Below are 23,406 nucleotides of genomic sequence, written 5' to 3'. Positions count from 1 at the left end.
AAATTCTTGGCAGATTTTGATGCGGTGTTCCTTTTGCTCCTGGGTCAGCAGTCTGGGGACGAACTTGCAGTAACCCGGCGCATGTTCAAACCACACGTAAGGATTGCTTGCGCTGTTCCATATGACACTCTGACAATGGCAGCAATGTTGTGGATTGCTCTCCGACGATCCTAGTGCACAAGTTGCCCAATGGTTTCAACATTTTCGTGTGTTGTACTCATTGAAGGTCGTCCTGATCTCTTGTCGTCTTCCAGTTATGTTTTTCCAGTCTTGAAGCGCGCGTGCTACTCAAAACACCTCGAACAAGTCATTGCAGCATCACCGTACAATTGCCGAATCACGTCAAGCGTTTCTATGGCAGATTTGCCTAGTTTCACGTAGAATTTCAGTTTCGCTCTTTGTTCTAACTGAGTATTCATGATGCTGATATACACAGGACGATGTCTCTTGGCACACTGACGAACGAATGTCAGTGCTCCGTGTGGGTGGTTGTGCTCCAGCCTTGCGCTTCCATCTGTTGGCGTGTTACAGAACTAGTCTCGAAACTTTTTGATACCAACTCGTATATTTCGTCTATATCCTTAACTCTCTAGTAAAACCGTGATTGAAATTCACAATAACTTCCGGTTTCACGTTACACACTGGCGAGTTGAAAATCATTATTCTGCAATATACAGTGTACTTGTACGTTAGACCTTTGTTGAATCCGGGATCAGTTACCTTAATTGGTTTCTAAACTGACATTGGATTATTTGCCTGCAGAGGTGAGTTATGCAATTTTTAGTAACCAAATTCGTCTCCGTCGCCTAATTTACCAATGCTTCGAAATTGGAAGGGACAGTTTGGATAAGAGCGTATCGACCTATTTCCGGTAAAATGAGATACATACAGTATATTTTCTGCAAGTTTGAGCATGTCCGTATGTGTCTAGGTGGTGTTAAGGTGATATCTCTACTCCGTAGCCAACGCCTGTCTCCGAAAATAGTGTTTGAATAATACGTTGGTTAATTGAGTAAGGGCGTATGTTTTCTGCTCTTCTGAAAAATTGAAGAATTGCTAGTTACGCCCTTATCCAAATTTACCCCTTTTGAAACTGGTATCTTTACGTCCTATCGTTGTACCGTGTAGGTTAAAGAAATGGGTGGTTGATTATGAAAATAAATTATGGAATAAGAATGTGGAAGAAGCGAAACAACTCCGAGAAAAACCCGCAGACACGATGTTGCTCACTCCACTAACGTGCTCTGGGATGGAACCAGGAACGCGTAACAGAATAGGTGAACACTGTATCACTGAGCCACCGTACTCCACCCTCATCATTGTACTAGGGATGGCCACAAAGTTTCGGTTCCAGCGGAACCGGTTCTTAGAGATCCGGTTTTCAGAACCGGTTCCAGGCATGGATCCGAAGAACCGGCTCCATACCTGTATCCAAAAAACCGGTTCCGGAACCGGGTCTTCTAGAACCGGATCAGTTCAGACCCGAAAACCGGTTCCACCAGGAACCTGGTTCTGGCCATCCCTACTTTGTACGTTGCCAGAATTCAAGCTTACAACTTTGTAAACAATTACACTAACTTGAATAAAGAAAGAGACCACTGAAGTAGTAGCAGGTATTTGCCAAGGGGGCGGGGAGCAAGATTGTCCACTGACGTAGGAGTTTTAACGTTGTTTATTAGTATATTAGTGTACAATTTATTTTAATAATAATAATAAAAAAAAAACATGTTTCTCAAGCTCAAAAGGACAATTACCGCCTACCCTTTCCAGATAACTCCTCTACAGTAAAGCCATAGGGTGGGCCAAAAGTCACATGAGGTTATAACTGTAACTTTTTTTTTATTTTTAATTAATTTCCACACAGACTTAAGAGGCCTCATCACGGCGAAATTAAAATACCGCTAATTTTACAGTAATTATGTGATATCTTCAAATAGATCAAAAATAATCAAAAAAATGGAACAAGAGCTCCCTAGACAATATTATTTTACATGTGATACTGTTATCACGACTCACTTACCTGCTTTCGATTTCCAGCCATTTAGAAAATCGGCATTTATTTTCGCGTTTCTAAAAGTGGCTGCAAACGGTAAGCTAGTAGGTGACTCGTGATAACGGTATCTCATGCAAATTAATATTGTCTAGGGCGATCTTGTTCCACATTTTGATTATCTTTTATCGATTTGAAGATATCACATAATTTCTGTAAAATTAGCGGTATTTTAATTTTGCAGTGATAAGGCCTCTTAAAGACCAAGGATGGGAAAAATTTACACTTATGTGTGGTATATAATCTCAGGTAGGTGTCCACCATTGTGGACCTCACAGATACTTGCCCTCTGTAGCACGTAATTCATGACAGGGTTCAACAATTCTCGTCCGCCTGACCTCACTTTGCTGGATTATTTTCTTTGGGACTATTTGAAGGACAAAGTGTATGTGAACAAACCACAAAAATACAGCAGCTCAAGGACAGTTTCGTGCACAAATACGGGCACTTGGCGGCAAGCTGTTATGACATGGGCATACAAGAACTGCCATAACGCATACAGAAGTGCATCAAGCGAAATGGCGATTATATAGAAAAATACACAAATGTACAGGCTTTGAAATGCTTTAAACATTATTGAAAATAAAAGTTTCTCTGTATTAGACCTTACTTTCGGGACTATTCTCGTATAAACTAGTCCAGACAGAGTTTTCTCACGCGAAGATAATGATGTGTACACACTGTATGTCTCAAAGTTTGTTCTTTTATCATGAGCAAAGATAAAGAGTTAAGTTGCCAAAACAAAGCTTAGTCTTTGCAAATAAATGTCTTCTAATGTGTCTGGTTGTTTGTTCACAGATAACACCATAGTTTATTAGCTTCTTAGTTCTGTGAAAGATTTCCATGCAATGGTCAAGTATAAAGGTTAACAATAAAGTTCTGTCGCTTTTTCACACACCACTTTCGAACATCGATATTTTACCTAAGACGTACCTGGAAGATCAAAAATAGTCCGCATCAACATCGACGACGTTCTGCCAACATTCTGAAAGGCCATGGATTCCATCGCGTTAGAACTTGGTGGGCCGTGAAGCGAAGGTGAATTTCGCACCTCTTCTAGGGATTTGAACTGGCGTCCTCTAAAATGATTGTCCAAGGAAGGAAACAGGTGATAATCGCACAGTGCAATGTCCGATAGATATAGCGCATGCAGTTGTGTTTCCCATCCAGGGCGTAGAATGGTGTCCCGGGTTATCCTAGTCACGTGGGGCTTAGCGTTGTTCTGTAAGAGGAGAACCTCTTTGCGACTTAGCAGTGCTGGCTCCAGAGTTTAGTATACAGTTGCATTAATGCTCTGACTTGCTGGTAACAGTTCCCGGTGCACGATGCCGCGAGCAGTCCACCAAACACACAAGAGAACCTTTTTCTGGTGCAGTGCTGGTTTCGGCTGCTTTGGAACCGGTTAATTGTATGCTAACCAATGATGACGGCGCCATGGCGCTCCGTGCTAGATGCACTTCTCATCACATGTCAACACCCTGTCCAGAAATGACTCCTTCCTCAGCCGAGACAGCGAAACACAGGTGTCTGCTCGCGTTGCCTTCTGGCCTGAAGTCAAATCATGTGAGACCCATCGACCTAACTTGTAAGTGCTTCCCAAGTTGATGGAGGAATGGTTTCTCCAATCACACTGAATTGTAGTCCCAGTTCCTCACATGTCTGGTCACTGTTCGCCTCAATTGCTGCCTGAAGATATTCATTTTGTACATGTGTTTATCTTCCGGCACGTGGTACGTCTTCGAGTGTTTGGTCACCGTCCTTAAACTTGTTAAACCACTGCTGCACTGTCCACGTAGTAACGACACATTCACAAAAGGCCTGGCATATCTTCCGCCCCGCTGCAGCGGCGTTTGACCCCAGTTTGAAGTCGTACAGCATATACAGGTCCTTATGACGACACTCTGTGGAGGTCCAATGTTCACGGTGTAATTGAACTGCCACAACCAGGTAGTATGTTGGATATACCCGCACCAACAAATGACTTTCGTCGTATCTTCGTTCGAATTCAACTCAGGATGTGAGGGTCAATTGGACACAGACCTCCACAAAAAGCGACAGAACTTTCTTGGTTACCTTTATAGAAATATGAGTCTTAAGAAACTTAATGGCACACTTTTGTGAACGCTCACAACATTGCGATACATCTGCTTGATATTATTATTATTATTATTATTATTATTATTATTATTATTATTATAAATTATAATGGTGTAAAACTATGTTTCTATAAAGTAGAGACTCCTAGATGGTACTGAGCAGTTTTGGTGCCACTAAAAGTGTTGACTGGTACTGTCACTCTCAAAATTTACTTTAACCAGTGGCGGATCTAACCCGGGGAAGAGGGTCCTAGGGCGCCAGTTTTTTGAGTGACAAATATAATTAAAGCTATTATTTGTATATTTTTTGAAAGTTTATTGTAAACTCATTATATATACCTATCATAGTCTGGGTTCTGTCTGTCCTCCCCCAGTTTTTAACTTTTAGATCCGCCACTGAGTTTAATTAATTATTAAATTAATCTTGATTTTTAAATTATACAATTTCACACAGACTGTATGAGGGATTTTTAGTTGGGCCGTAGTATAAATAATAAAGGCATGAAATAGAATAAGATATACATAAATTAAAATATGTATTTTGAAATGAAATGAAATCTTGTGAGTTTTACGTCCCACGGATATGCCGGTTAGGCTAAAGTAGACGGTGATGATGAGTAATGAATGAAATGGTGGAATGAAGAAAGTGGGAGGAAACGGGAGAACCAAGAGAAAACCCACGCACACGGTGTTTGTCCACCACAAAGTTCACTTGGCGTGGGCTGGGATCGAACCCGGGACATATATATTTTGTTATGACTAAAAAGTGAAAAATAAATTGTAACAGAAAGTACAAAAAATTCTTTTCTCAAGAAATTTATTATTATTAATATTTAAACTTCACAAAAAAAGAGAAAAAAAAGATAATATACTTAAATAAATACTCATATAAATTGTTGTTTATGAGAGGGCTTCTCATACTTTTTTTTTTTATCATACTCAAATAGAATTTCTTTTTATAAATACCGTAGTAAACAGAACAAGTTTTTCTTGAGTACATAATTATTTTGTTCTTGAGGAGAGAGTGAAAAAGAGCATACATAATCAATATGACATTTCGGTAGCAGCTAGAATGATTACATGTATACGGTTTGAATATGATACAATATTTGTAGTGGAATCTGAAAAGAAAATCAATAATACATGACAAACCTTGAGGAAGGGATGTGATGAATTTGGGATGAACATAAATGTTAGAAAGGCAAAAGCCAAGCCATGGTGATTGGAACGAAGGAGTCGGTGTCAAATATAGAAGTAGGAGGGATGCAAATAGAAAAGGTGACTAGTTTTCGTTACCTGGGTAGTATTATTAGTGATGATATGAAGTGTGAATGTGAAATAAAAGCAAGAATAGGAATGGCGAAATAAACCTTTAGGAGGAAGAAAAGTTTATTTTATGGATCCTTGAATAAAGAGTTGAGAAAAAGACATAAAATGCTTTGTGTGGAGTAGTGCACACTATACGGGGCAGAAACGTGAACATTACGCAAAAACGATTAAAAACGACTCACAGCTTTCAAAATGTGGGTGTAGAGAAGAATGTTGATAATTAATTAGATCAAGTGCAAAACGAATGAGAGTGTGTGAGAGGAGAAAAGAACAATTTTAGGTATTATTAAGAAGAGGAAGAGAGCTGATCGGGACATTGGCTAAGAAGGAACTGTACCATGAAAGACGTGCTAGAGGGTATGGTGATAAGAAAGGGAGGGAGGGGCGAAAGATACTATAATTAATGAACCACATTAAAATAGAAAAAATCGTACCTGAAGACGACGAGGTAGCAGAAGACCGTAGAGCATGGAATCTTCTCAGTTGCGAGAAATGACGTGCTAATAATGGCAGAATACATATGATGATGATTTATTTTATTTTCAGAAAAGGATGTTTTAATTATTTTATTTTATTACGTATTATATTTTGGTGGATCACTTGGTATAATTTTAGTGATGTCCGGATTTTAATTTGTTCCTATAATAATAATAATAATAATAATAATGAATTATTTCAAAATTTCATATGTTCGTCTATTGAAGAATGAATGGATATGTATCAGATATTATGTAAAGCAGTCATTTTTTTAAAAAAAAGAAAATAGTAGATCATTTTTCTCGTTGCGTTCCCTTGAATCACGTACCAACCGAAACATAACCTTTTAAATCGAATTGTCTTTCGTTTCCCAGTTGCTTCTTTAGTAAAACGGTCACGTCGAGTAACGCGTGCAGTGCAGAACTGCAGGAAACCGATGATCCTCCCGTAGAGACAAAAAAAGATGCTTTTTTTTTATTATTTATTTAAAGGAAAAGGGAGTGGATCTGCTAAGATTCGTGACCCAAGTTTCTAAATAAAAAGGGAGGGGAAGTCACTTTTGTGGGTCAGGTCAAGGTCAAGGCCAAAGTGTGTTCCAAGGAGGCCATTTTGTAGAAGTAGCAAAACTCTTATGAATTTCGCGATCGTGGCCGAAAGGAACTAACTGTAACGATCACAGGGAGTGTTAGGGGTAAGACAGGGTTACAGCATTAGCTGGCAAAGGGTAGAGACTAGCGCGTAATACGGGACAGTAACGTTGTGGTAGTGTGTTTTATGCTGGGAAATGACGTTTATTTGAATGAACAAAGTTTTAAGAGCACATTTCATTCATCCTATAAATGACAGAACTAGTATCAGTTTAAACCTGACAAGTTTCGTTCAAGTTTGCGTGTCACAGTTGGGAAAATCAAATAACAATTGGCCTTATGCAGAGTCGTTCTGACGTGTGATTAGTACCATGCTAAAGAGTTCGACTAACACATGCTTCCTGCAATAGTCAGGCCTTTAGTATCACGCTAATCATACGTCAAAACGACTCTGCATAAGGCGGAATATGTATAGTCTGTTTTTTCAACAGTGTATATGTACAGTACATTAATTAGTGGTTCGGATTACAAGTTAGGCTTTAGGTTCACGTCTCGTTTAGCCTCCCTGCTGAAAGGGACGCTAAAACCAAATCATCAATTAAAAAGTAAGATCTACATGTTATGAAGACACCGTAGTTTAGTGGTTTGAGCGTTAGACTGACGTCCGTGTGGTCTCTGGTTCAATTCCCAGCTTCATGAGGCAGACTGGGAAGTCACGTCCCAGACAGCATGCTTGCTTGCCGCAAGCTTGCCTGTTGCTTTTATTTGATTTTATTTCACTTTCGGTTATACACAAAAGCTTATTTTTCCTTAGCGCAAGCTGTAGTGCGGGCAACCCATGCTTCACTTGCGAGACGCTTTTCTTTAAATTGAAGTAAAAAGTAAATCGAAGTGAATTCCTTTCATTTTCAGTTGTTCTCAAAAACCACGTGACGCTGACCTCAACTTTCGGCAACAAGGTAGTGTTCGCATTGTTAGCTTGTTTTTAGCATTCACATTGAATAAAGGACAAAATTTAATTATCTTTTTAAAAATTGTGCCGTCTAGTACTCTAGTGCCACGTACCTATAATGTTACTCTTTATTTCCTCATATTTCGATAACCATGAGGCATAACGAATTGTGATATTTATGTATAAAGCATAAATATGAACATAGATGCCAGCAGATTTAAGCCTACTTTATTTCGTGAAAGAATACAGAACTGTTGCAGATGTTTTAATATGAGCTTAAAAGTTTCTTACAGTAGAAACTTCATCGGAATGCTGTGTTTAAAGTGTAAACATTTTTCTTCGTTTTTATATAAAAAGGTAGAAAATTCAAGTACTCGCGGCTATTATTGCAAGATATTGGATATTGGCAAGAAGCAACGTCGCGTTGCTTATCATAACAAAACCGTTATGATTATTTTGATTTTGTGTAGAAGCAGATCGGAGTCGTGGATGTTTTCACGGTTTAACACTACTAACTTCAATAATTGGATAGGTGAAGGAACATTTATATGTCATAGATGTTTTGACGTGCTCAAGGTTTATAGCATGAGTGTAGTGAAACGATCGATATATACGGATTTCTAAGTGTTTTATGTTTTATCAAAATTCTCTTGCTACAAGCTTGCATATGGCTTGTTTGACCTGTCTTTCGTTTGCAATAAGCTTAAGTAGGCTTGCGTTTGATGTGTTACGCTTCTACTTGGCTTCTGTTTCACTTGTGAAGACAAGCTTGCTGCAAGCCTTGCCCTGATGTACCTAACTAGCTTGCCCCAAGCTTACAGCAAGGAAATCGGCTTGCAGAGTACAGCTTGCGTCAAACCAATTGACCTGCAACTGCAAGTTTGTCGCAACCTTGTGGCAAGTTTAAATTATTGTCTGGGGTAAATGAAAGACATAATGCTCACTAGATCCAGAAAACTCCTGATATGCCTCTTTCAGATTGAGCGACGTAGTGCACTGGCCACGTGTGTGTTGATCGAGTGGACTTAGTTCAGTCGGTCGCTAACAGATAATGTTGGAACGGCTCGGGCCTACAAAGGGCTGTTACGACAACTGGTTTCGTTTGGTTTTATGCTCTCAGAATAACAACTATCAAGTGCATTACTTTCTCAACGAACGACATACTCATTCTTGCATGTCTCATTTTTGGACAATATTTTATAATTAAACAAAAAGTTAAACCATGCAGTATATCATATTGAAGAGTTTCAGGACGGTATATAGTAATAATTCTGGATCAACTTATAACATACTGGACGTTGTTAGCGAAACTAGTACTTTTTGATATCTACATGCAACATTCCCCCGCTGAAATTTCCTTTTCTCACCGGACTCATTGGTTGATGCTATACGCTAGTTCGGCTGATGAGGACTATAGTGTGGTTACCGTACAGTATAAATTTTTAGATTTACAGAAACTGTTTTTTCTTGATTTCGTCGAAAAGTACGCGTGATGATTTGCATTCATTAATTTAGTTGAGTTTAATGAGATTTATCACTTGAAATCTCTCATCGTTTGACATTTTTTTACCGCTAAACGATAATGATGATATAGAATTCACATTTAATTATCAAGGCGACACCTTATCTTGGCTTTAACATTTTTATCGCAAATACTTATTACATATTGGATTTTCATTTGATTTTCATTTGATTTTGATTGAGTTTAAGGCCTATCAGCAGTGAGGATGTATGATGTGTGAACCTACATCTTAACAAACTCTTACCGGGAATTGAACCTGGGTCTCTTGTAACGAAAATGTATACACTAACATGTAACTACAAATTAGATTATATAAGAATGAGTCATAAATCTTTCAGTAGTTCCACAACTCAAACAGCAGATGCGTGCATATAGGGGAGACCGGGGCACATTTGCCAACTTTTTTTTTTTTTAATTTTATGTGTGGTATTTTATCTTAAACCTATTTAGAGGTAAACAGGATATCACCTTTATGAACGAAGTGGAACAGGTATTTTTTCACAAAATGAATACTGAGTTTCACTACCGATGGTTAAGTGTTATCATGTGACGTTGGAAAATGTACTCCGTATGCGGGGCAAGTTGACCAACCTACCAAAACTATACAGGGGCAAGTGTTCCAACTACTTCACATACTAAAACACAGGTAATAAATCGTTGCTTTTACTGAAAACGTGCCTTTTGTTTATTGCTTGGACAGTATACAGAAGTGATACTATGGTAGGCCTAATCAACAAGTTAACAAAAGTCATTATTGTCTGAGATACAAAGAACGCGAACAAAAAATACAATATTTCCCTTTGTACAGTTTTCGTGTGCCCAGTTGTTGCATTTTGTGCCCCTCACCCACTTTTCCTTTGTCTGAGAGTTGGAGAAAGGTTCAAAGCAATAAATGCATAAACAATCTTCATCTTCGTCACTCGAATTAAAGTTTCTTACACAATAGACTATGTGGTCAACGGCAAGCATGTATTCAGTAATTTGTTTTAGGGGAGGGTAGGACCATAGCAGGTTTGATATTTCAAGCGGGTTGTTCGGACAGCACTTTTGCAAAAAGAAAAAAGTGTCAGCATAGAATAACATTAGTTTTTTTTTACACCCCCGTGGCTGCGTGCCTGGTCAGGGACTACATATTTTGCACCATACATTGTTATTTCGGAGATATATTTACACATTAGGCCCTGCATGGATTTGTTAGCCTATAGTCCTACTACAATTAGAGAAACTGACTGAGACCGAAAAAATATTGGAATACGTGCCGCGTATATTGTTGGTAAACTTGCCCCATCACCATTTTTGAACTTCAACATAACCTTGACGAGTAATGGTGTATATTATGTGCAAAACAAACACATCATTACCTAAGGGAAGAACACCATCTTTAGCACATTCGATGTCAAAGCAGTATGTTTAACGCTAGTACATTTATTTTAAGTTTTACTGCAGACCTGATACTTTACTCACCTTCGAAAAAAATATTTCACAAGATCTCCTGCCTACGTCAACAGAGCTACTCAACTGAAACTTGCATAGATGGCGTGTCCAGCATTGTTGCTTCAGCCAGTCTACCCACAAGAGCGATCTACCGGATCCTTTCAGAACTACAGCCAGTTGGAAAACGTGCCCCGGTCTTCCCTACTAGGGATAGCCAATTCCAGAAATTTTACTTTACGGAATCCGGAAAGTAAAATAGGAAAAATTCTGGATTTCAGAAAAATCCTGATATTTTCGAAGTCTGTTTTCTTAAATTCCGGATTTTTCGAATTTCGAAATTTTTCAAATTCCGGAATTTTCTAAATTCCGGATTTTTTCGAAATTCGGAAAGTGAAATTTTCGATTAATCCGGATACTTTTGATCATCCCTAGTATATACCGTGATCGATCGTGTGTATAAGGTCAGACTGGCTCAAGAGGTGGTGTAACAAACGGACTATTTAACATGAAGGTTGCCGTCCGTCAGTATTTTCAGTCATTTTTTAGTGGCATGAGTGTACAACAACGTCTGTTATTTGAACTGTTATTGCATGAATTGGAACTCGGGACATAACGCTACGGCAGCTACCGACAACATTTGTAATGCGAAAGGGGAAAGTACAGTGGACCTGAGCGCAGAAACTCGTTGCTTCCAGAAATTTCGTATTGGCTGTCGAATGTCAGCCAAGATCCGGCCACTTCAGTGTAACAAATTCTAAGTCATACGAGACGCAATTAAGGGATTGCGGTGACTAAGTGGCAGAGCGCTCACTTCTGGTGCTTGTGGTCTCGGGTTCAAGCCCTGCTCCTGCCAAGTGAACTTTGTGGTGGACAAACACCGTGTGCGTAGGTTTCCTCGGTGTTCTCCCGTTTCCTCCCACTTTCTTCATTCCATTTCATCATTTCTCATCATCACCGTCTCCTTTAGCCTACCCGGCATAACTGTGGGACGTGAAACTCAAAATTTTCATTTCATTTTCATTTCTCTTATAAAAACAAACCACGTAGTTCTATTATTATTTTCTGAAAATATAGATGGAAGTTGGCCTATTTTACAATTACTTATGGTCTTTTCGAGTGCAGAATAATACCCGTCCAATATTATATAGACATAGTGGCTTGTAACCAGGGCCGGATTAACCTACCTGGAGGCCCGGGGTTAGATAAAATATGTGGCCCTTGCTGACGTCGCCTAATACATTTCTATCAAAGAAAGTTAAGTGAATATTTTTCATATTTTTAGTCATATCTCATGATGATAATGATTGTACCTTGTATGATTGTTTTTAGACAGTGAGTTGAGATTTTCATCAGAGTGGAGGCTCACGTCGACCTGGAGGCCCGGAGCTACAGCCCGCCCCCCGAGCAGGGCCGTGCCGTGGGGGGACGAGCGGGGCGACGTCGTAAGGGGGGCGAAAAATTCGGGAGAAAAACGGAAAAAAAGATAGGAAAAATTGCTTGGAATGTATGGGATTCGCCGTCGTATACTCTCGCCCCGGGCGCTAATTTTTTACGGCACGGCCCTGCTCTTGAGCCCCCCCTTAATCCGGCCCTGCTTCTAATGTTGGACCTCCTGGTAACAGAAATTTCTGAGTGCCCTCCTGGTACTGTACTAAATACAGGTTTGTTGTGTACCAGAATATGGAAAGATTTATGACTTACCTTTGTATGATTCTTTCTGTTTAGAATATTATACCTGTATAGTTGGAAGTTTATTGTAGTTTCAGAATTTGAAACAAAATTAATTTGTTCCTCATTGTTTGTTTGTTTATTGTTGCAGATGCAGAAGATCAACAACATCGTGATGTTTCCGTTGGATAACTTACTGAAAGGCGATCTGCGTGGTGTGAAAGGGGACTTAAAGCGACCGTTCGACAAAGCGTGGAAAGACTATGAAGCCAAATATGCGAAAATTGAGAAAGAGAAGAAACAACAGGCGAAGGAAGCAGGACTGATTCGAACGGAAATTACGTCAGCAGAAATTGCCGATGAAATGGAGAAAGAAAGAAAAATGTTCCAGCTACAGATGTGCGAGGTGAGCTTTCCATAATTCCATAAACGGTAATATCCGAATAATCATCAAGTCTTTGGTTAGATAAGATCCAGTTGTTTGAATCTTTCTTTAATACTTGGATGGAAGGGCCTTAGAAATTATTGGTTATCTGCAAAAATGGCATAATTGATGGGATACTTCTTATCATATAATTGAGAATTATAGGGTGATTTAAAAACCAAAGCAGGTTTTTTACAAACGTTGCATAACAAAGGAACGGCCAACCTTTTATGTGTTTGAAATAGAGATGGCGAATTCCGGAATTTTTACTTCCCGGAATCCGGGAAGTAAAATCGGAGAAATTCCCGAATTCAGAAAAAATCGGAATTCGAAGAAAAATCGGAATTTGAAAAAAAAAATATTGGAATTCAAAAAAAATAAGAATTTCCGAAAACTTCGGGAATTTGAAAAAGATCCGGAATTTTTCTGAATTCCGGAATTTTTCCGAAATCCGAAAAGTAAAATTTCCGATTCGGGAAATAAATTATCCAGATTCCGAAAAATTTTGGCCATCCCTAGTTTGAACGCTACTTTCCGTTTTGGAAATCATTGGTAGTCTACTTACCGGTTCATAGAGTAATAACAATGAACGATACAAACAGTGTGACACATACCACCGCGGGCTACCTCTCACGATGTCAGTCGACAAGTAGATTGCGATCGACACATTGGGCACCGCTATCGTAACATATGTTGTTCCCGTTTATTAGTTTGCTTACGTCCCTTTTCATTACTGTGGAAGGTGGGTGTAATAGTTGGCGTTTTTACGATGTGTATTCATTTTGTTTCTGTTCTTGCTTTATTTCTCACTATAGAAACTTTTAAACCACCATCTCCTTCAAAGTACTCCTCTATATTGTTTATACATAATTGCTATTGTTTCTTCAAATTTTGGAACGCCTGCTAGTGTGCAGTACTGTCGTTGCATTTTCCTGAACTTCCTTTATGGACTGAGTACGACGTCTTTTAAAGTAGTTTTACATTTGTGAAATAAAAAAGGCCTGTTGGGACCAAGGCTAGAGGATATTTCCCAATAAAAAGTGATTTTTTACCAAGATATGCCACTGTGTGCCCACGATAGCCGGAGCACGCAACCTGCAGCCGTTGGCCCGCTGTTTAAAAAGTTCGGTCTCATTTTGAACGCACCTTGCAGTCGGAAGGTTCCGGGAACAAATCTGGTGGTAAGCCATCTTGACAGATTATTTCCAGTTTTTTTTTTTTCCAGTTCCACCAAACGAATACTGAAATGGAACTTTTATATATAGTTCCTGACAGATTTACCTCCAATTTCTTTCTTATTGTTGTTGTAGATCAGTATTCTCAGGTTAAATTGGCCTTGAAAGCTGTTTTTGCATGTTAAATTGGCCTTAGATGCTGTTTTTGCATGTTAAATTAGCCTTGGAGACTGTTTTTGCACGTTATGTTGGCCTTAGAGGCTGTTTTTGCATGTTAAATTGGCCTTAGAGGCTGTTTTTGCATGTTAAATTGGCCTTAGAAGCTGTATTGGCCTGTTAAATTTGCCATTGAGACCATATCGGCCCGTTGGCCGTATATATTACAGTTATCTTTTACATGCACATACTCACTTGAACTGTCCTATATGACTTGTTATTGTAAAGTTCTAACAAATAAAGATAAAATGCAGCTGTACTACACTTTGCTCAAACTCGATTTAGTCATTTAACCCAGCGTTAAAAGTGGATCTGCAAAGGTAGGGGGACGCATGACGTCACGTGTCCCCTCGTGCCTATCTTTGTCCATTGTAATTTTTTAGTAGGGGACGCCATAAAAAAAAATTCTGGAAGTTGGGGACAGCATGTCCCGCGTTCCCTTTTACTTTTGCCCCTGATTTAACCGTAAAATCAGTGCCGTGCCGTGGAAAATCAGCGCCCGGGGCAATTTTCAGATGGCGCCCCCTTATGAGAGGTCGACAGACCAGCCGTGAAGTGCTACCATGACTGGCGCGAAGCGTAAGAAAATTTCAAACATAAACCCTGCTTTTCCTTGATTTCAAGTACTTTTTTTATTACTTTTTAATTCTATTTCATATATATCATTTCTTTTTCCTCCTGAATTTTGCGCCCCTTTCAGTGGTTGCTTTAGCCGGTAGGCCGGATAGGCACAGTCCTATCTAAAAATTTTGAAAAATTTATAAACGCTAAAACATATAATAAAGAGTAAATATATTTTCCATTATTTATATTAATTGTAAATAATTATTTTAACAAATAGCATCAATTATTACTGTAAAAGTAATTTCCTGCTTCATTAATCAATCAAATGTGTGTATTCATAAGCGAGGGAGGGGACCTACCCAAAATTAAAATTCTAAAGCCGCTCCTGGTTCCCTTATTCGGCGTCCGGGGCCGTTTGCCCCGCTTGTTCCCTCACGGCACAGCAGTGCGTAAAATCAGAATTTTTATGACGACCTATTCTCAATCTGTACCAAAATATCGAAAAGTCTTCTCTCAAAATATCGGAAAATATCAAATATCGGATATCAATATATCGAATGCCCAGTTATCGGTAACTAAAGTATCGATGGATCGAAATTTCTCAAAGCCCTATTAGCTACTATTTTCCCACAATTACTTTTCGTGAAGAACTGAAAATGGAACAAGGATTTTGAATCTGTAATATTAGCCAGAAACTAGAGCGATGACTGTGGTACTATGGATGCAAACTTGAAACAGGTTTCACTGTATTATGTGTGTGCTTCCGTCCGTCAGTTAATATTGAGTGTGTTGATTACTCATGGAGACATGAACGTGCAAAATGATTTGCGTGCCTTTTCACTCTTGGCGGCATAAGGAAGAGTTTTCTGCAGATGTTATCTCTTGAGTGGTTTTACACGCATACTTAATGACCATAATGATGTAACTGTTTTTATCAACATTAGTCATTATTCTTAATGACTGTATACCTCTAATATTATACAACTTTTATCAGCGTACGAGGTCTGACTGTAAATAACAGCGAATCATGCGTGCGTTTCTCGTGCTCTGTAATAATGAAATTATTTCAAATAATTAACGGAATTTCGTAACAAAACATTGCAGCGGAAATAATTCTATAATTTCGTTTTGCAATGTAGTAGTACTCCCACTGATTAGAGTAGTACTGTGCCTTGGGGGCGCCAGTGAGGCGAAGGCCCCGGGCGCCAAAGTAAGGGGGCGAAAAATTCAGAAGAAAAATTAAGGAAAGAAAAACAGAGGAAAAAATACTTGGAATATTACTAGTATGTACTTAAATCCTGTTCCACTGGAGGCGCAGTGGCTCAGTGGTAGAGCGTTCACCTCCGGTGCTTGAAGTCCCAGGTTCGATCCCAGCTCGCGCCGTGTGGACTTTGTGGTGGAAAAACACCGTGCTCGTGGGTTTACTCGGGGTTCTCCCGTTTTCTCCCACTTTCTTCATTCAACCATTTTCACTCATCTTTCATCACCACCGTCTCCTTTAGCCTAACCGGCATAACCTTGGGACGTAGAACTTAAACATTTCATTTCATTTCATTAAATCCTCTTCCCGTTTTAGGAAATGATCCTATAATGTTACTCATGTTAGGAAAATGCATGGGCACATTGAAAAATGGAACGAAAAAAGTAATAAAAAGTGCTCAAAATAAAGGAAAAGTAGGGTTTATGTTTGAAAATTTTCTTACGCTTGCCGACAACCATGATGCCGCTTCGCGGCAGGTCTGTCGACCTCACTCATGTACGGGGGCCCCGTCGAACACTCTCGCCCCGGGTGCTGATTTACCACGGCACGGCACAGGATTAGAATGTACAAATTATGCTGAGCGTATAAAAATATAAAGAAGCTGCACAGAGGCAATATTTGCTTAAGAACGTGCTCTGTTTAAAAGTGACATGTAATCGAGATGTGCCTTTCTTTTTTTTCAATCGATTCAGCGTACCAAGAATAGATTCAATCTTCTCCGGTTACACTATATTCAAACAGGAAGTGGTTCAAATAAGTTGTTTCCGGCTTCAGCGTTTATCTCCATAGAATAAAAACTGTAACAGATACCGAATTCCCCCCCCCCCCCTACAAAGGATTCAGCGTCTCCAACCAACACAACATGATTATCCTGAACACTACCCAAAAACTGGTGGTTCGAATCTAATGCTACTTCTGGCTTCAATATTTATTTCCGCAGCAAAAGCGCTAAGAGAGATCGAGATGCGGTTTTCCGCAATCGATTCATTGTTCCAAGAATATGTTCCATGTTCTTTGTTAACCCTCTACTCAAACCTGAAGTGGTTCAAAATAACTGTTTTCTGTTTCAATATTTATCGCCATAGAACAAAATTGGTGATAGATAGTGGCAAGCGGTTTTCTGTAATCGATTCAAAGTGCCAAGCGTACATATCATAACAATCTACAATACTTTTCCAAAACTGAAAGTGGTCAACTTTTACTGCTACTTTCGGTTGCAATACTGATTTTCGTAGAGCAAAAACGGTCAGTTATATCGAGATTCTTTTTTTCTCTCTCTCGGGGTTCTCCCGTTTCCTCCTACTTTCTTCATTCCACCATTTCACTCATCTCTTATTATCTCCGTTAGCCTAACCGGCATAACCGTGGGACGTAAAACTTAAATATTTCATTTTTTAATTTTTTTTTTTTTTTTGCTTGCAATCGATTCATTTTCCCAGGAACAGGTTCTGTCTCCCCCCTTAACCATTTATTTAGTTTGGAATTGGTTCAAATTAGCGATTTTCGGGTCCAACCTTTATCACCATAGAACAAAAGCAACTAATGCATAGCGAGTAATGGTATTTTACTATGGATTTAGCATCCGAGGAACAGGTTCTGTCTTTGATCTTATTAATTTATTGTAACCAGTACTTACAGATGTACTACTTCAAGTTTGAGTATTTAATTACTAATGTTTGAAAGTCTGTCATAAAAGTTCCACACTGTAAAACGAAAATTACTTGTCTTTCGCATTTTCAGTTGTAGTTTTCGATACTGTGTTTAATTTACTTTCGGACAGGTGTTATGCCCATTACTCTAGTTTCTTCTTTTTCGCACAAAATAGACAATTTTCTGGATGAATTTGTTCGGAATAATAAAGTCACATGATCATACCGATGAAATGAGCCTTTACTGGACATATTCTTATGAATGCCTTTTTAAGAATTATAGTAAAACAAAACGGATTTATTTATTTCAACAACCTTACTTTTACTTAATATATTGCGGCGAAGAATAATCAAATATTGGTTTAATCTTTATTTTCTAATCTCAATTATCTCAAAGTGTGTAAAATGGGGATCAATATAGTTATTTTTTCTTGCTTTTTTTCCGGTTCAGCTATCTTTTGATATATCTGTTATGCACATACAAGACAAAAGAATGTTCCTAGTATATTATGCAAAAGCTGACATTACATCAGAGATGGCGTAAGTCAATGAAAACTCGACCCATGACCCATTGACCCACCATCACCGTGACTTACTTTGATCCAACACCCACCATGGCCCTCTGTGACTCACTACCCACCAAAACCTATCGTCATCAATTCTGACTAGGGATGGACATTTCCGGAAAAAAAATTTCCGTTTTTCCGGAAATCACATTTTCCGTTTTTCCGGAAAATTTCCGTCTTCCGTTTTCCGGAAAATTTTTCGTCTTTCGCTTTTCCGGAAAATTTCCCGTCTTCCGTTTTTCCGGAAAATTTTCCGTCTTCCGTTTTCAATTTTCCGGTTTCCGGAAAAAATATTTTCCGTTTTTCCGGAAAATGTGGCCATCCCTAATTCTGACCAGTGATCGACGCAGTTCTGTCCACTGATCAGTGGCGGCGGGTGAACGTTAAAAGAGGGGGGCAAGACATGATTTGAATATTTAAAGTCAATGTAAGTTTTTATGCTTGCTTGTAACACTTTGTTTGATGAAAGGTTGTATAACTATTAGGATACTGTCTTTTTCAGTTAAAATATCGTATATCTTGTTTCATATTTTATTAAGTAAATTGACAAGAGCAACGCACGTTGATACTAGCCCTTTGTACTCTTAAACAACGAAGGTGTAAGAAGAGATTTGATTCCTTCCTTATGAATATCTGTCTGGAAAATTGTGTGATCAGATTAGGGGCCTATTTAATAACAAATTTGCAAAACAAATAAACAGAAAGGATAATATTAATCAAATAATCATAATAATGAATAATGAGGCTTGTTTTGCAAAAGTTATATTGAAACTGGAAATTAATGAACAACTTATATTTTTAATTCCACGAATGCTATTATATGTGTTATTACTCTTAGAATGACAGTGAATACTATAAGCATATGCTACGACATTTAAAGAAATACTTTTACAGCTTCCCGAAACATGTTCGCTGCCATTAAGTACAATTTTCACTTCCTTGGAATATATCAGAACTCAGCAATACTTAGAGTTACTCCACATTTCAGTTATACAAAATAATCCTAAAACCTAGAATTATGCTGAATTCACTAAATTTAATTGTATATACAAAACTGTATATATACACCCCTAAACTCGTATATTATACTGCAAAATTAATATTCCTTACTGAGCTCCTTCGTGGCTAAGTGGTTAGCGTACGCGCCTTAGACGTGGGAGACCCGGCTCGATTCCCGGGGGAGTTCATGTGGTTCGGACTCCACGTTGATCATTAAGTCCACGTCTCATATAACTTCGCTGCTGAACAGGATGTTAAACTGAAAAAAATCAAATCAAAATATTATTATTAGAAAGAAGAAAATACATTTTAGGAACTGTATTTTTGTGCAATAACTTGTGAAGTACTTCTTTTCTTGCGAAATGTTATCTCAATTAGTTCCAGACCGACTGACTAACATATCGAGCCCTTGCAACAAGAACTTAAAGTACGCTCGAATTGTGGCGCTCCAATAGGTTAATTTTTGGTCCATTTTTAGTGGCAGTTCAAACGCAATTCCTGTAATTCCACGGGAAGACAACCAATACGCACTCATAGAATGACAAATATTTTATGGCACCATTTTTATTCTATGAACCAATAATGCCTACCAAACTTTATATTTCCAAATGAAACTATATACATTCATGGGTAATTTCAAAAAAAAGTGGGGGGCAACTGCCCCCGTTTGACCCCCCGAATCGCCGCCAATGCCAGTGACTGAAGAGTTTACACAAAAACAAGGCTGTTAAATTATCACAAATCAAAGTTTTGAATTTCTACGGTCAATCGCTCTAGCACCGCTCTGTTACAATACCAGTTGATGACGATCGATATTATCGATCTTTACGATATATAATTATTTTCTTGTTGATGTTGAATTATAGATTCTTTTCAGTGGAGTGAGCTCCTCCGTGGCTAAGCGGTTAGCGTACGCGCCTATGGCGTGGGAGACCCGGGTTCGATTCCCGGCGGGAGCTCATGTGGTTCGGATTCCACGTTAATCAGTAGGTCCACGTCTCATATAGCCTCGCTGCTGAAAGGGACGCTAAACTAAAATTAACTCAACTTAACTCTTTTCAGTGGAAAATAGGATGAAATTTGAGTCTCAAGTAAAGGTAAAATAGACCAACGTAAAGGAAAAAAAATGTAAAATTTGACTCTCGAAAGCAAATGTAAGTCCTATTGCTATTATTACAATTGCAAATATCAATATACAAAAGTGCCTGAATTTTTTCCACTTACTCATAGATATTACTCATTTTAGGTAATAATAATAATAATAATAATAATAATAATAATAATAATAATAATAATAATAATAATAATAATAATAATAATAATAATAAATGAGACTTGTCTTGAAAGTAAAACGTAGACAAATTCAGCAATGTTCAGTTGCTACCTAGAATACACTGAGCAGAGTGAATCGGTCGGTCAGAGTGGGTAACGGTTGGTGGTGGTTCGTAGCAGGTCACGTCCTGTTGACCCACGACCCACTGATTCACTCCATCTCTGCATTATATATTAGAAAATGTTTCAATTTGATATAAAATTTACTTTGTTATAAATTGATATAAATACAAATTGAAAAAGTATGTTGTCTTGTCAAATGATGATTTGTTAATGTGTCAAATATCAATGTTTGATATAAATTGAAAAGATGTGGGAACATGTAAATTACGGAAGCATGAAAGTAAAGTAATACTGTATATCCGAATATCACGAAGAATAGTGCAGAGGGGGGAATCTAGAAGGTGAAAACGGGGGCGGGGGAGGTCAATCAGAACCTAGACTATGATAGGTATAGCCAAGGTGACCAGACGTCCCGTTTTAGCCGGGATAGTCTCTTATTTTCAACCATTGTCCCGTTTTTCTCTGATTCTCAAACGGGACGCCTAAATGTCCCGTTTTAAAGCAAACATGACCCAGGTGTCCCGTAATTATCATTCAAAATATAAGTGGTCAATGCTAATTCTACACTCTTCCGTACCAACACTCATTGGGAAGGTTCAGCCGTGCCTAGAACTTGTTAATATTCAAATGAGAATTGAGTGTTCTGTGGTTCAAGTGGGAATTCTGAGTGTTGAAGTAGTTAAAAGTATTGTTGGGTAGTACTTAAGTTAGAAACGCTGTGTTATCATTCTTACTTGTGTGTATTTTGTAAATTGAAAACACTGCTGAGTCCCAAAATGCAATATGGAAGTCACCCCCTTCCCCCGTCGCCGATTCGTATGCGTCCCGTTTTTGAAAGTAAAAGTTCTGGTCACCTTGCTGGAATAGTGTAATTTCCTAGGATTTCAAGGATTATTCATTGGTTGATATTGAATAAACCAATGAAAACGACCACCACGATCAACAACAAATCGCTCCCTTATGCAGAGCACGCCGTGATAATCATAAGACATAGGCAAATTATTGTCATACACACTACACAGTACCACAAATATACTGACCAACTAAACAGATAGACAGTTTAACATATTTTATTGTGTTAAAAAAAAAGAAGGTAGACAAAGGACATTAGAGAGCGAGAAGATACGGAACAAAACAGGCGTAGATTTGAAAATTACCATTTTGTTGATAATTGTTTCGTAATATAGTGAGATTATGGCGCCAACTAATGGTGCAGTTCGTACTTCTTTGACGTTGAGAAGTGAATTTTGTGTTGTAGTAAATATGCTAGATCCATTTGCACTATGAATGATCATTTATAACAGTTGACAAACGAATGAGTGAATTGAAAATTAATGAAAATATTTGCTTGACATTCGTATGTTATTGACAACATGTGTTATTTTTGTCATATCTTTGTAAACAACCCGTTTACACCATGTTAATAACTGTTGAATATATGTATGCCTTATTTTTCCTCCATCCGTTCTCTTTCAATTAAAAATGGATTATGTCGAAATCCTTTTCAAGAGTTCTTGACAAAGACATCCATTAATCAAGCTAAAAAATCTCTTTTACAAATATATATCTTTTACAAACGTCGTTCTTCTTTAGTCTGTTTTTTTTTTCTTCGTTTCGTCTGAATCAAACTTGTCTAACGTATAAAAAATGATTCAGTTATTCAAATCTGTAGCAAAAAGATTCTGCTGTATCTACGATTTTTCTCCTTTTAGATTTCCAAGCTATGCTATGCACAAATGTCGGAAATCTTATAGAACGGCTTTGTCCTTCTGTAAAGGGCGTCGATCCTGGAGGGGCCCGGGACCCCCCAAAGCTCATGTGAGCCCCCTCATTGTATTTGTAAATTTACAATATTTGGCACAATTTGAATGCAATTTGTCTTAAAATCCTCATATATGTTTTCTGCATCTGAATGGGGCCCCCCAAATTTACAGAGAAATCGGCGCCCTTGCCTTCTGTCGACGTGTATCATCAGTCTCGGGCTGGGGGTATAGGGTCCCGGCAGGAGCGTTACTTGAGGACCCCATCTTCCCTTCCATTGTAGCATTTAGGAGCCTCACAAAGTATTGCAATACACATTTAAACAATATGATGTTGGGGCCCCATTTTTCACATTGTTGAAATATATTCTTACTAGGCCATAAAAAGGACCCCAAACAGTACTTTATATATTACAGTAGAAACTCGATTAACCGTCACTCTCTGTTATCCGTCACTGCTCCGGACAGTACTGCACTTTAAATGTGCCGTAATTGACGCCGTGCGCCGTGCAGAGCACGGAATAAAGTGTAAGGGAAATGGACAAAAATAGTCATGCGTCATGATGACAGATTCTTTTAAATGTGTGGTTATTTCACTACCAGTTCAGTGTTACTCTTGTATGTAAGTACAGTACAGTAATTTAAATACAGTATAAACATGTATTATTCACTTGTATAAGGTTATTTATTTCTTCCAGAACCTTTTAAATCTACTTACTGTAGAGGTTTATAACGATATTTCTGTTATCCGCCTATTCGCGTAACCGTCATGGTCCCGGTCCCGAGGGTTACGGTTAATCGAGTTTCTACTGTATTAGTTTCATTCCAATTATGGGACCTCAAGACTACATTTAATGCTGGGGGCCATCGAACTATGGGAACGGAACAAACTACAACGAGTTACTATTTTGCAACACAGCAGACATGTTTTATCTTATTTTCCATGTTATTCATTATATACATATAGAGGGCCCGGACAGGAATTCCTGCCCTCGTGCCCTGGTCAGTCCGAGCTTGTATCAGTGCAAAAATTGTAATAGATGTCGAGATTTTTTTTTCAATCGATTCAGTGTTTCAAGGATTGATTTCATTTCCTCCGTTAACTCTCTATTCAAACTGAAAGTCGTTCAAATTAACCATTTCTGATTTCAACATTTATCACCATAGAACAAAAATACAGGATGTTTCGAAACAACACCGACAACGTTTGATAGATGATTCCTGATACCAAAGTAAGACGAAAAGTATATACTAACCTGGGTGCACAAATGATTCCTTTCGG

General features: G+C 38.4%; 1 protein-coding gene across 5 annotated transcripts in view; it reads left to right on the top strand.

Annotated features, from left to right (window-relative positions):
* Positions 1-23,406, top strand: part of Asap (ArfGAP domain of ASAP) — a 491,638-nt gene that overhangs the window by 368,499 nt on the left and 99,733 nt on the right. For all 5 annotated transcript variants that reach the window (XM_081755329.1, XM_081755332.1, XM_081755328.1 and 2 more), the window contains exon 4: positions 12,267-12,521. In XM_081755329.1, coding sequence (XP_081611455.1) covers positions 12,267-12,521 — 255 coding nt within the window. The remainder of the gene's footprint in view (positions 1-12,266; positions 12,522-23,406) is intronic.

This window comes from Thermobia domestica, chromosome 4 (assembly GCF_964235325.1).
Source record: "Thermobia domestica chromosome 4, izTheDome1.hap1.1, whole genome shotgun sequence".
Classification (NCBI taxonomy): domain Eukaryota; kingdom Metazoa; phylum Arthropoda; class Insecta; order Zygentoma; family Lepismatidae; genus Thermobia; species Thermobia domestica.
The sequence above is the reverse complement of the archived record's forward strand: the minus strand, read 5'-3'. Positions and strand labels throughout refer to the sequence as shown.